The 15,245-nt window shown below is 38.3% G+C and overlaps 1 protein-coding gene across 1 annotated transcript; it reads right to left on the bottom strand.

Moving 5' to 3' along the window:
• On the bottom strand, window positions 1-11,167 carry lsm14b (LSM family member 14B). The gene is made up of 9 exons (XM_073813007.1): window positions 10,942-11,167; window positions 6,850-7,013; window positions 6,637-6,772; window positions 6,361-6,525; window positions 6,111-6,197; window positions 2,789-2,950; window positions 2,544-2,682; window positions 2,314-2,480; window positions 1-378 (listed from the first exon to the last, which is right to left on the bottom strand). The coding sequence occupies exons 1-8, from the start codon at window positions 11,063-11,065 to the stop codon at window positions 2,324-2,326; spliced, it is 1,134 nt and encodes a 377-aa protein (XP_073669108.1). The 5' UTR covers window positions 11,066-11,167; the 3' UTR covers window positions 1-378; window positions 2,314-2,323.
• Between the last annotated feature and the right edge of the window lie 4,078 nt (window positions 11,168-15,245).

Genomic DNA, 15,245 nt, shown 5'->3' with positions numbered 1-15,245 from the left:
AAGCAAGAAACAGTAAGTTATTGTGTTTATTAACTTCAATTTTTTAAGTACAAGATCCCACACTTTACACATACAAAAAAAAAAAAAAACAAGGGACCACATGGCATAGACTAACACAGTAAGTCTGAATAATTCCTTAGTCAAATAACCCCATATGCGCAAATAAGTGTCATTTTAATTCAAATTAAAAATCACAAAGATTGTAAAGTGCACTTGCATTTTAAAGGGCAATCTCTGGGTTCGTACACAAAAAAACTGCCTTTTGCCGTGGGATTAACATAAGTATTGCCACTGAAGATTTTAGGCATAGAAAAATCAAAACATTTTTTTACAAAACACCACCTCACTTCCAATTCAGTCTGATGAGGCAACATGTATCTGGAAGAACAAGGAATTAAAAGAATAGTTATTCACTTCAGTAAAACAACAATTGCAAACAAAATTGACATTCTGTAGGTGGCAGATTCTGAAATTTGATTGACCGTTAATTAACAAATAAATTGTGACGATTATGATGATTTATAGCCCATTTTATTGCTCTGACATTTAATTCTCATCCACTTTTTCTTTATGAAATAATTCTCACATATTGTTTATTTAAATGAAATCTTTTGCAAGGTTTACCTGGCAGTAAAGACTAATACACACAACAGAAATCTGATACGCTCTCATTTAAACAGGTGCTGCAGCTCCTTGTGTTTTTAAGAGAGATGTGTAAACATTGCGGTGATCTGAAATCATCGGGATGGGGTAAAACAATCGCAAAGAGATGATTTAATTGTTGTGACAGCCCTAGTAGGTGACACACTTGGTTTGCCACCTACTAGGGCTGTCACAATGCTGTTAATTTACTTTTAATCCAAAATGTAGATTAGTGCAAGGATTTAAGGAGTCTTACGCAGATTAGATAAAAAAAAAAAAGATAGGTAGGGTCATGTAAACGCGTAAAACTTTTAAAAGAAAAAGCCCATAAACCGCATGAGCAAAAAACTACCTGTGCCGATCCGTTTTTGCTTATTACCCCGAGTATCAAACCTTAACCGGCTTTCCTCGCAGGTTTGTTCACATGCGCTTGTCTCAAGTAATCACAAATTGTGCTTTTCCATTGCATAGTACCCCACGGTTTGGTTTGGATCACCTTACTTTGCCTTTGTTAGCTTTTCCATCGAGTTTAGTAACACATTGGAGTGGGAGGGATTCTAGGCGTGTCGATATATTTGCGCTGGCTACTGCTGTGACATCATACAAGTGTGAGCGTTGTTGTACATCCCCATACATTCATTTCTCAGTCCGCCACAAAATTGACCACCACAAATAGATGTTTGCACATTGCGTTTATCACTACCGGTGTCTCGCATGACAGTTTCTGTACAAACACCCGTGGCGTCAATCGACACGCTCTGCTGAGCCTCATTCAAGTTGCATTTAAGCATATATGCAGACATGCGCGTTGCGTCTGTGCCGCCACCAACTGAAAGTCTGGAAAAAAACTTGTGGTTTTCCTGATTCTCAACCTGTGGATGTTTTTCATCGCTAAAAAGGCAGTTTGTACCCGTCAATACAATTGGATTAGCTGCCTAAAAAGTGGAGAGATGTTCGAATCAACAAACACCAATGCGACTGAATCGGATTATATCATTGTCGGAGGATATTGCCTTCAAATGGATGAGCACAGGTAGCTCAAAACTTGCTAGCAGCTGGCTTGTCAATGTTAACTACTTATAAAGCTGTAATTTGCCTTAGTACGAGTTATTATTTTGCCATCTTCCTTACCCGTATTTGTTTATTTGCGTTTTAACGCGAGTTCAACCATCATTTGGCCGTGGGATTGTGCCATGGTTTGTTTGTTGTTGTGTGTTATGATCAGGGCAAACCGCAGTATCTGCGGTATCAAAGCCGGGGAAACAAAGCCAGAACGCAGTAAAACCACTTACTGCGGTTTGCCTTGGTATTAGCATGGATTTTGTAGTTACTGCAATTTTGACACGCTCGTTTCTCTGAAACGGGACAAAATTTAACCAGAAGACTTTGTCACAAGAAAGAACAGATGTCATAAAGCTCATTTTAAGCCTTAACTCAATTTCGACAAAGCGTGTAGTTACTGCGCTTTGGATGGCAGTATAGGCGGTGACGTCACTGCTTGCGAGAAACCGGACAAATCTCTTAATCCCATGTAAACTGTGGCTTATTAAGTCAATTTCAGTACTGTGACTCAATGTTTGTTTTATATTTTAGAATGTGCCAGCATAGAAGAGCATGGTGGTTTACAAGATACATAAAAATATACTGGCTCCTACGGCAGCATTCACTTACACGTCTGTTCTCACAGCCGTCCACTTCCTACTCTTTGTGGCAAAGAACGTTGCCCTCTGCCTCGTCTTCCTCTATAACTACCCCGAAAGCCACGGCCTCTCAGATACCGACCGGGTACACCAAAGGTCTCCACATTAAGTTTTCGCTCCTCAGCCCATGTGGTGCGTCTGGAGAAGAAATCTACTCATTTACAGAAAACACTACCATTTTAACATCATAACTTGTCATACCTTGACTTGAGTTCTGAGGAGATGTTATCAAAGAAGCATTTTGCTTTATTGTAGAAACACTTGGGCCCAAAGGGATCCTCTTCCATACTGCTCTCAGGGTCAAGCTTCTCCTGATCCTTATTTCCCTCTTCTGGGGTTTCTTGTGTGCCATACATAAAGGAGGAGAAACACACATAACACAAGAACAAAGAAAACGCTTTTAAATTACTGCATGCAGAGACAGGCCAATCTTCCGTGAGACATACCGAGAACATTAAGCTTGTCTTGAATCTCTTTCTCTAGGTCATCTTTGTTGAACTGCGCATTTGCAGTTTCAAAATCAAAGTCAGCTTCAAACTGAAGGGTGCTGGGTTTTGCATTGCTTAAAAGGATTTGACCACGACCGCGGTTCCTGGATCTTCGAGTTCCTGTAAGACACACAGCAAAATGTAGACAGAATATTACAAAGGATTTACTCATTTTCACTGTCTGGAACCTATACTGCCAAAAAATTATGAACTTCGAGCCCCTGGTTTTCTGTTATAACTGACTAAAAACCCCTATTGATTGCACACCCTAACAATTCCAAATCTCATTGAATTTGCAAACTACACAACCATAGTGGGACTCGTAACCGGTGATAAGGAGCTGGTTTACAGAGAAAAGGTCCAGACACTAAGGCTACATTTAAACGTACATGGTTATTTTGAAAAACGGAGACATTTACCTTCGTTTGCACCTCTCGTTTACATGTAGACATAGATTTCGCCTCTCAAACAGATTCTTTCTAAAAACTCTGATATTTTGAAAAACTTCGTTTACACGCTTGCATGTAAACTGAGACAAACGGATGTTTAGGCGGCCAACGTCACAGTATGCGCCAGAGCTCGCACCTACGTCAAAAGTGCGACCTATGTTTACATGTGACTGCTACTCTGAACGCTTCCATGATCTAGTGATGGGAGAAACAAAGCTTTTCGAAGCTTCGAATCAATTGAGCCAATTGCTTCGAAAATTGATTCAGTTTTTCGAAGCAGTTCGAAACCACACACGCTGGCGTCCCCTGCTGGTCAAAATAGTGTAAAAGCAGATATGTCCAAACATTTTAAATTTTTTTTACAAAATAGCAAGATTTTGATTAAAATATGTAATTAAACATAATTAAAAGTGTATTATGTGTTAGTTTTATTTAGGGCAAACAAATCCTTAAAACCAATTACCCTTTTAATTATGCAAATTTTTGTCATTAAATCTGTCTATAAACAAAAGTATGACAAAGTAGACAAAATGGTAGTGTTATTAGTCAGAAGGATGAATATTTTATGGACTTTTATAATAAAACTGACCAGAGTTCACCTACACTGGTCATTTGTGATAAACTCCCCCTAGTGGTGAACCATCAGATTTTCGAAACGTTTTGAAACAGTTATGACGTAATGAAGCCTCGTTTGCTAAAATCACGTGACTTGGGCCAGTTTGAAACACGCTACGAACCACTGATTCGAAACAAGAGATTCGTAAATGTTTCGAAGCCTCATGAAGCAGTGCTTCGAAAACAACCATCACTACCATGATCACATTTATGTTTGTGCAACCTCTTTTCTTGTGTTTGTATTTGCAAATACAGCTGCTCCATTATGTTGATGAGCAGAGACGAGTGCTCAGAGGTCAGCAATTTTACGCATATTCAACTTCATTCGGCGCTGCAAGAACTGACAGGCGGATGATGTCAAGTACCGTGAGAGCGAGTTGAGAAATCACACGTAGGTCTAATTTCGAATCACTCTCGCGGTACTTTGACGTCATGGGACACCTACTGCAACTCCTCCTCCCAACACAAAAAACTAGTCCGTGTCACCACCAGCGCCCCGGTGATTGGCATACGTGGGCTCTGGACGGCAGATATGCACGAGTGTGTGTAAATGAACACTTTTCTGAAAACTGACGTGTGCGCATGCATGTTTCCCATACATTGATTATTTATGGCAGCCTTCCATAAAATACTGGCTGCCATAAATAAATCAATGTATGGGGAACACTGCTATCAACATCATAATGAATGACAGTATATAACCTTTGTTAAAAAAGGTTTAAAAAAAAACTTTTACAAAATCAAAATGGAAACAATGAATAATGTCAAGATTTCTGAAATGCATTACATTTGTCTACTAAAACGGAAACTGATGTTATATTGCAAATGAATAACACTGACAATACAGCAGAGCGAGCTCATCTGGAGTTATGACAGATTTTTTACAGAGTTTAATGAAGGTATAAAGCACTCTTATGAATGTACAAGTTGAGATATGCAGTTGTCCTACAAAATATAATAATGTTTCTATACAATTTATTTTATGAAACAGCACACATTTCAAATCTAAACCCTTTGACCTTTGAAATAACAATCACCTAAAGGATTATTAGGAACACCTGTTCAATTTCTCCTTAATGCAATTATCTAATCAACCAATCACATGGCAGTTGCTTCAATGCATTTAGGGGTGTGGTCCTGGTCAAGACAATCTGCTGCACTCCAAACTGAATGTCAGAATAGGAATGAAAGGTGATTTAAGCAATTTTGAGCGTGGCATGGTTGTTGGTGCCAGACGGGCTGGTCTGAGTATTTCACAATCTGCTCATTTACTGGGATTTTCACGCACAACCATTTCTAGGGTTTACAAAGAATGGTGTGAAAAGGGAAAAACATCCAGTATGCAGCAGTCCTGTGGGCAAAAATGCCTTGTTGATGCTAGAGGTCAGAGGAGAATGGGCCAATTGATTCAAGCTGATAGAAGAGCAACTTCGACTGAAATAACCACTCGTTACAACTAAGGCAGTGGTTCTTAACGTTATTCCTCGAGACCCACTGCCCTGCACATTTTGTATGTCTCCCTTATTTAACACACCTGATTCAAATCATCAGCTCATTAGAAGAGATCTCAATGAACTGAACTGAGTCTGCCAGATAAGAGAGACATACAAAACATGCAGGGCAGTGGGCCTCCAGGAATAACGTTAAGAACCACTGAACTAAGGTATGCAGCAAAGCATTTGTGAAGCCACAACACGCACAACCATCAGGCGGATTGGCTTCAACAGCAGAAGGTTTCTTGAACATGACAATGAGTTCACTGTACTAAAATGGCCCCCACTGTCACCAGATCTCAACCCAATAGAGCATCTTTGGGATGTGGTGGAACGGGAGCTTCGTGCCCTGGATGTGCATCCTACAAATCTCCATCAACTGCACGATACTATCCTATCAATATGGGCCAACATTTCTAAAGAATGCTTTCAGCACCTTGTTGAATCAACGCCATGTAGAATTAAGGCAGTTCTGAAGGTGAAAGGGGGTCAAACACAGTATTAGTATGGTGTTCCTAATAATCCTTTAGTTGAGTGTATATCGCATGACAAGTTTAAAACTTGCTTTTAATCATTATAATAGATGGTAAACTTGTAAACAAACACATCGTCCCCCTACATGGATCGGTCGGCTTAACAGGGTAACCCCATTTACTGGCATTTCTGGAACCCCTAACAACTTCCTTGATTATTAGGACTAAAGAAAAACAAATGCTATAATACCTGGTTTTCTCCTAGCTGACGGTGGCTTGTTCTCATCATTAGCTTGACTCTGTCCTTGTAAAAGTCCTTGATGCGTGACAGAGCCATCTGGAGACACAAGTTTCACATTGAGTCCATCATTTCCAAATTAGGCTTTCAATAGTTGTTCTCAAACTTGAGCAAGCAACCTTTAAAAAATGCAACTGGGATCTCTGTTAAGTGTTTGCTTAGAAGTGCATTACTAACGACTTTTTACTAGTAAAAACAGCACCTCTCTGGGTCTGAGGTCCTCTGCTGCCCCGCAGCACCCTGCCAGCTTCTCTGCCTTGCTGTGGAACTCCACTCAAACTCTTCTTTGGGGCAGATTTTTCAACAGGTACCGTCTGAACAGCCTGTTCAACCATCGGACCTCTCCTTACAGGAACGCCATGCATACCTAATCCAAGAACAGAGTGACAGACATATAAATGGTCACAACAATAGAACCTGAAAGTGAACACTTGGGAACATTATATCAGTAAAGTGAACCATGAAACCATTTACTGACCTAAGCCTAGACCTGCTGGATACTGTTGACTGAATAGAGAGCTGGCAGCCAGCTGACTGTATGAGGGCAGCATGCTTCTGTAGGGACTGTATCCACCCTGAGAGGGGTAATGGGCAGAGGATGTCCCAACAGACGACTAATGTAGAAAAACAATATCAGTCATGCCCTTTAAGAACAGAGTGTGTTGATTATTTATAATATAAAAAAATAAACCTGAACAATGGCAGGGTCCTGAGGAAGACTGTGGTGAATCTTCATAGGCTCACAGACTGTGATATCCTTGATGTCACTTCCCCTAAAAATGATGTACTCAAAGATTTCGTCCCTCGGTGGCACAGGTCGATCTGTAGGGCGCCCCTCAGTTCCAAAAGACCGTACTGTGGGATAGGAACCATAAGTACCACCTTTAACCCTTTGAACATTAATCTACGTTGCAGAAGTTACAATATGCTAAAATGCCAGTTAAACAGATAACATTTAAACATTATAGCAACCACTATAGACAACTTATTCACTAATAACAACAATAACACATTTGAACTTCTTGCAAAAATAAGGCTGGGACAATTAATCATGCAAATGCACATTTTCTGAATGAATAATAATGAATTATGGTGAAATGCCACCACATCCAAAAGCCAGAGGGCGCTCTCGTGCAGAAACTTCATTTGTGCCACAGAAGAACCATTACAAACGCTAATCCAGGGCCGTTTCTCAATATGCGTTCTTGTCTGTACTTCTGTTCTTGTGGACTTGTGAAACTTCATCAGTCGCGGCCCAAGTACTGTTCCAAATCAAAGTTTGCATCAAGCCCAAGTTCACATAAAATCCCCGGATGTGTTCTTGATCCGCCCATTTTATCGAGGATGCATCAGAGGAGACTTTTGTGGACTAATGACAGCGAAGTTTCCCAGAATGCATTTCGCGTCAGGAGTTCGTTCTTCAGAGTCTGAACTTGCAAGTTCGAACTACGAAGGACACAAGTCCGAGTTTGGCGTACTTGGTATTGAGAAACGGCTCAGGAAATGTCTATTGGCATATTCCATCGCTGTTCTTCAAATTGTTTTAGGTATTTTTATGATAAAGAATATTTTGAATGATTGTGTTTTTAAATGCACATTACAAACAACTGACTTGTAATGATTTTAGATTGATAAGGACTTCCCTACTGATCAAAGACCTGTAGTTACGTTAAAAAAACACTTTCTGTACAAACACCTATGGCATCAGTAGAAGCACACCATTAAAAAAATGCCTTACATACATGCTAATGCAGACAAAATTACATTGCAGAGGCGAATGCATGTATCCGATTTACATCCAATTTATTTCCACATATGAATGAGACCTGAAACCCGTCGGAGAATTTCAGACTATGCACTTTTTTCCTGCTTGCACGTGCGTTAGTCAAATACACATCTGTGTCACTTCAAAAAGGCAGCCCAAGTTTAGCAACACAGTCATTATAACTTAAAGGAGCTGTATCTAACATTGAACTCAAGAGGCTGAACTTGGTTCTGCAGTCTAAATTCAAAATATTGGTGATGGTTTATTCTTAATTATAAAACGGGCAGTTCTGGTTCTTCATTCTGATTGGTTGAAACGCGTTCTAAGCCGTGATAAAATACACCGGTAACCTCACGGTTCAGACCGCATTACATAAGTATCACTGCGCCACTGTTGCTGCCTACTGATTTATGAAAATAAACACCACAGTCTATAATCATATTTTTAATTTGTCTACAATTGCACAATTAATGGCGATATCCAGATAAATGTCAATAAATATTGTTGAGTCATCTTGTCGATAAAGAGAAAACGTTGTCTGAGGAGTTTATAACTCAAGTTCATACATCCGCTATTATCCACTGGGTGGCGATCTTACCCAACTTAAACACTGACGCATTCACTAAACACTGAAAACACAGCGTGTAAGTTTTGATGGCTCTGATTCTGAGCTCTTACTAAAGTTCTTCACAAAAATGGAATTATCTCCGCTTTTAGCTAAAAAATTTGAGAGGTGATAAGAGAAAAAATTAAGGTAGGATGAAATGTTTTTTGTTTGTTTTTGTTTGAAAGCAGATGGTCTGTTCTTTCATTTGATATTTTATGTTTATTTAAAGAAGATCATTTTTCTGCAAGGCATTAAACTAAAACTGGGTGGCAACTTAAAAAAAAACGCTGATGGGGAAAGAGTTCAGCATGCTTCCGAGCATATTTGATCATCACTTCAACAGTTGAACAATATAAATGTTAATGTACAGGGTTAGTTTTTTCAGAAATGACGTTTGCAGTGTTGTCATGTAGACAGTAAAACAGGGGTTTTTGCTTCTGATTGGCCAACGTGGCTTTACAATTAGGGTTATGTCACTGCCTACTGGTGTGGCATGCTCTTGACAGCGCGTGATCACGTGTTTTTGTGTGTTAGTGTAGGCAGAGATTTCTTTTAAACAAAGCATGTGTAGAGGGTAAACCACAGGAGGAAAAACTTCGGTTACAAAAATACCAGTGTCTGTATGGACTAGGCCAGTGGTTTTCAAACTGGGGGCCGGGGCCCCCAGGGGGGCCGCGAGATGATGCCAGGGGGGCCCCAGTTTTATGAAATTTTATGAAATACATTAATTTATCATGAATTCTGTGTAATTAAACCTAAAAAAAATTAGGCTACTAACCAAAAGCACTACTTTTTTGTATAATTGAATGTTTTTTTTTTATTAAAATGTTGACTTTTAGAACAGTTTTTTGTCACAAATTTTCTTTGGGGGGCCGCGAAGAAATGCACCGTACACAAGGGGGGCCGCACGCTGAAAAAGTTTGGGAACCACTGGACTAGGCTACCCATTCTCACCAAGATGCGTACAAATGACACGCAGTGTGATTATCGTGCAATAGATAGGCCAAATTCCGCTTTTGCGTGCATGAGATACGCCAGTCCTTCCCATTCAATTATATGGCGAATAATTTTGTGTTGTTTTATTTATTGGTTTCTCCTTCGTTTTCTGGTTTGTAAACCATTTTTGCTTGGGTTTAGGGTTAGATTTCAGATTTGTTTAAGCAGGTTATTTAATATACAGGTTTCTCTGTATTTTTGTCTATATTCAAGCCATGGTTGCTTGGAGTTTGGGTTAGAGATGGGGTTTGGGTTAGGATGTCATTTTTATATAACAAAAAGTTGTTCTAACCCTAAACCCAGGCGACAATGGTAAAAAAAAAAAAGAGAAACCAATAAATATAACACGAAACGATTAGCCATATAAGTGAACGGGAGGGACTGGCGTATCATATGCACGCAAAAGCGGGTCATTTGTACGCTTTTTGGTGAGAATGGGTTCAGACTAGGCCTTAATCTAAACCCTGTCTGCGAAACTGCCCCACAAGGTTTTAACCTTATTTAACCAAGAGATTAACCTTAAAAGTAGTTGTTTAAGATGTAAACAATTATTTATGACCATATACTGTAGTTTGCTCTATATTTTTATGCTTTATTTCAAGTTTGCGAAACAGATTTTTTCGAAAACTTCAAAGAATCTGTCCGAAAAGACTGGCAGACTTTCATATTTTACCTTTTTTAAATGCACCCAAAAATCATCTACTTGCAATTAAGTTGTGTAAAAACTAAACATTTCTTTGTTCTGATGAACACAAAGATATTTTGAAGAATGTTTGTTGAAACCCAACAGTTGCGGTGCACTATTGTGTCAATGACGTACCAAAACTGTTTAGTTTTAAAAAAAATATATCAAAATAGCTCATAGATTTGGACCAACTTGATTGCAAATAAATATTACAGAACTTTATTTTTGGGAGAAGTATTTTTAAATGCAATTTATATGCATTAAATCTGTTGAAAAAACATCCATGAATAAAATCCATTGACTCGAAAAAAGGTTTAAACGCTCGCATAATGGAAACGCATTTTGCGAAATAAATTGTGACGTAGCGAATTATTATTTGGTTTACTGTTGGTTACTAGGTTACCGCCGTCATTCGTTCGAACAACTTGATGGAAACGCACCTCATTCGCATTTGTTTGTTTGTCTTTCTTAGCGAATTTTGAGAAGATTCGCTTCACGTCTGGATGAAAACCCAGCTAGTGTCATGAAACTAAAGGTAAGATCATTAAACCGAATACTCGTCAACAAAAATGAATTAAAAACAGAAGTGTGAAGCACTGCGTTTACTGATAACCAAGACCCCAGACTAACTTAATTGTTTACTAAATCAGCGCTTTTGGATTCCCCCCCCAAAAAAAATGTGCATGGGGGTTCGTCATCTCTACCCCGTGACTTAAATAAACACGCTTACCTTTCGCCAGTGCCACAGTTGAGTTGTCGGTGTCAATCGTGTATAATATTCCCTCATAACGAATCTGAGCTTTAGAGATCAGACTGATTTTACTCCCTATGTAAGGCGTACCGCTGCTCATCATGCCAAACTCACAGCTAACACGTTCAGCTTGTCAAAGAGTGATAAAACAGATCCCACTCCTTGTTCAAACAAACACGAGCGGCAGAGCCATTACGTTCACACAACAGCAGTACAAATTACAGAGCGGACGCCTCTTATTAGTAGAATTTATAAACCTGAGAGTCGCCCCGCCCATCATTTTACCAACTGCACCTGTCAAGCATTGTCTGATGTCTAATGAAGGCTTTTTCTAGTGATGGAGGAAACGAACGAAGCTTTACGAAGCATTGAATGAACTGAACCAATTACCTCGCAAAATGATTCCGTTTAGAAGCGCTCGAAGCGCTGACGACACTGTGAGAAAAACATTGTAAAAATTAACAGTCCAAAGATTTCATACATTTTGCATAACAATAGCAAAGGTTTTCTTAAAAATATGCATACATCAAGTAAAAGTGTATTCTATTTAGGGCCATCTGATCATCAACACACAACTAACTTTAATTATGCACATTTTTTATCATTAAAGCTGTCGAAAAGAACAGGCAAAAACGGTCGTGTTTTCAGTCAGGAGAAGAATGAATGTTACATTATTTATTTTTAGTATAATTGAATTTTTTTATTCTGTTTAAGGTTCTGACACAATTTGTAGAAACTACAAATTTTTTATTAGTAGTTATTTTATATTAAATTATTTAATATTTTTTATTAGTTATTTGTAGTATGCCTGGTGTTGGCTTTGAGCAAGGCCGCCTTAATGCACGGGCTTACCTGGGCTGAAGCCCAGGGGCCTCCCAAGTCCAGGGGCCTCCCAAGTTCACGTTCATATTGTTTTGTAACTTGTCAGGTTATCTGTCAATCATTCTAACTGCACGTTACATGGCTGCTGATTGGACTGTGGTAACGTACCGTGAAATAAAATATCAGACATAACAGATTTTTCTATTTCGCGTAATGTAATTAAGTGCGCGTTGTCAACTTGGCATTCCTGCATGTTAGACTGAGTGTGACAGAGAAACGGGAAATAATCCACCAACAAATGAAAGATTCATTTCTGAAATTTCATAATAAGCACTGAGGTGCAGGTCTCTCTCTCTCTCTTTCGCGTGCACGCTCGCTCTCTCTCTCTGTGCTCGTACAGCTGAGTCTCTGGCATGCAGAAGTCTCTCCAACTGTGCGCAAGATACTGTGCCGCCAAATAAAGAAAGGAGTTCCCAAACATATTAATGCTGTTCGTTGTTATAAAGTTTAAGTTTACTCGCGTTTATATCAGTGACGCGTGCACAGCTGGAGCGATGTAGTTTGAAGCGATGTAAGCTCACAGCACACACATCTGTTGGTTTAGAAAGACGACGTAACGGTAAATGTGCAAGTCAAAGCGCGACAAGACCATCTCAAATCATCACCCCCTGATAGCACCATTTATATTTATAAGCTCCTTATCTAAAGATCTTATATACATGTAAGTTCCCTGTCTGTTTTGTGCATATTCATACGTGTTCGTTTTACATGCGTAGTATGCATAAATACTAAATACAATGCATACTATATCTTCAATAGCCTACAAAATAAATAACTGATTAAAAAACAAAATTCTGTCTATAAAGACTTATCTTTTGTTAACATTAGTGCATTTTCACTTTAAAACTAACTTTAACTTCTTATATTTTTAAAACTGTGGTGAGCAATTTTCTGCAAATTTGTATATTCCAAAAACTATATAAACATAAAGCTTATAAACACTGTCATACATTTTGGTTTTATTTTCACCACAAGTTGCTGTGTGTGGTTGTTAAATAAAGTGTCTTGTGTTTATGCTCAAGTGGGCTCAGTGATATGTTAATATCATATAATATCAATGATATTATGGTGTGTTCTGGGTCAAAGAGGGAAAACTCACTGTTGTATGTATTGAAAGAAACTAATGCATTTTGTGATGAAGATTACCTAGATATTACACTTTTTTTAAATGAGACTATAAATATAGGGGATGGGGGGCCTCCAAAACCTCTCAGCCCCAGGGCCTCACATTAGGTTAAGGCGGCCCTGGCTTTGAGGGCTTAAAACTGCTGCTTTTTAATTACTTTTGTCCTTTAGATGCCCAGAAGATTCATTGTCAAACATTTCATACTGTACATACCTTGTCTATGAATACCAGTGTACTATGAAAATGGTTAAACAAACCCTGCTGAAAAAAAACAGCATACCAGCAAGACCAGCATATGTTGTGTTTTGGTGCTGGTTTGCTATAATGAACACCAGCTAAACCAGCACCAGCATTAGCACCAGCTAAACCAGCACCAAATCAGCATTAGCACCAGCATCACATGCTGGTCATACCAGCAAGACCAGTATATGTTGTGTTTTGGTGCTGGTATGCTGGTTTGATGCTGGTTTTTTCAGCAGGTTAACTCAGGGTTACAGGATTAGTTTTGAGTTGACAAAACCAAACCAATATGATCAGGTTTTGTTGCTACCATGAAGAATCTTATCAACTTTCTCTGTCAACTTATGTTTTAATCTAAATTTATGATTAAGCCACCAGCGTGTGCACATGAAAGTGTGACGTCGGCACTCGGCACCACCAGACAACCAATCGTGTTCAACATGGACAGAACGATTTCTGTATAATTCTCAGTAATTATTTCCCAATAATCATGCAAATAAGGAGTGAGGATGCAATACGATTGGATGCTAATTTAGAGCCTGTCTGTAGTAGATTTCTCTAGCTCTAGCCTTCCATCTACTCTCAATTTTTCTAGCTACCTTTGTAAGGGCTGCAGTGTTATGAGCATACCATGGGGCAAGTGTTTTTTCTTTAATCCTTTTTAATCTATAGGGACAAACATCTTCCAACAAATCCTCATACGGCACATCCTTTATGACATTGTTTTTGCGTCTTGTTCACACAGAATGCTTTCCGTGTATGTAACGGGAATGTTACTATGAAGCCTCTCTTCCATATTATACGGAAATTTTCAGGGACCAAAGTGCTGTGTGAATGAGGTTTAACTGTTAATAAAAGTAATAAAGCTTTGTCACCTTCGGTTAGTCTGTCAGGATTTCGTTTGATTTACTATTTTTCTGCTTTTTGAATGACACAAACATATCCATATGTTCAAAATTTAACTTGAAATTTGTGACTTTTGTCGGTCATTACACTGCCATTTAAAATTATTACATTTAAGTTGTTCTTGACTAGTGTCGCGTCAGTTGTATAAACATGTGAATCTACATTTATAATTTTTTATTAATTAAATAATGATTGTTTAAATATAATAATGCTATAATAAAATGATGAAAAAATGTTAAAAAAATAACTCAGCTGTTGGGTCACTTTTAACTCAACTGGTTAAGTACAAAAAATTAACCCAATTCATGCAGTTAAAATAACCCACATATGGAAAGGTGATAAAACTAAGCATGGTTGGGTTACTTGTTGGGTTATTTTTAACCCAACATTATTAAGTGTGCAATTCATTTTTAATCACAAATAAATATTGTCATGTGAATGGAGATTATACCCTCAAACTGAATAAAATAGGAACAGATATTTAACTACGTAATCAAATATAAAATGATATTTAATTACTGTATAAATTAAATATAGATTTATCCTTAAGTTACAAACACATTGTGATTTTCAACTCAAATATAGATGTTCAGTAAAATGCTTGTTTGTTTCCTTTAATTCAAAACATTAAACTGGAAAAGCCCCCACCCTCCATCTCATACCCGTTGAGAGATATTCTTTAAATTTATGAAGTATAGGAAATTAGGTAGTTTCTTCACAGACCTTGCACCATCTTTGATAACGTTTGGCAACCCCATCGTGAACATGTCCAAACTCTTCAGTTGACCCTATCTGTGATTGATTCCCTGCTCCTACCCTCAATTTCCAACTTATTTGTGGTTACTACTTGGTCAACCTCCTGCATTTTCTGTCCATAGATCATGGAGTCCTCTTTTTTTTGGAGAGGAGGGACCTTAAATGTATTTGTTTACCATTGAATATATAAATGTGCTTGTTTCCCTCATCTTGTTTGGTGGTCTTTATAAAGCATTTTAAAATGGACAAAGAAACATAAAAAATAATATCACACAAGTAAATGTATATGATTTGCTTGAATACTTTATAAACACCACCATAACCAGACTTCTTTCGGAATACATAAACGTAGATGTTTGTTACTTTTAAATGC

Source organism: Paramisgurnus dabryanus, chromosome 21 (genome assembly GCF_030506205.2).
Source record: "Paramisgurnus dabryanus chromosome 21, PD_genome_1.1, whole genome shotgun sequence".
Classification (NCBI taxonomy): domain Eukaryota; kingdom Metazoa; phylum Chordata; class Actinopteri; order Cypriniformes; family Cobitidae; genus Paramisgurnus; species Paramisgurnus dabryanus.
The sequence above is the reverse complement of the archived record's forward strand: the minus strand, read 5'-3'. Positions and strand labels throughout refer to the sequence as shown.

What these genes read in the sequence shown, in the direction of transcription:
- lsm14b (XM_073813007.1), bottom strand. Translation starts at nt 11,065, where the DNA reads ATGATGAGCAGCGGTACGCCTTACATAGGGAGTAAAATCAGTCTGATC. An exon ending in AGGACCTCAGACCCAGAGAG is followed by an intron (nt 6,198 to 6,360) that starts GTGCTGTTTTTA and finishes TTGTGTCTCCAG; the next exon opens with ATGGCTCTGTCACGCATCAA. An exon ending in TCCTCAGAACTCAAGTCAAG is followed by an intron (nt 2,481 to 2,543) that starts GTATGACAAGTT and finishes TTTCTTCTCCAG; the next exon opens with ACGCACCACATGGGCTGAGG.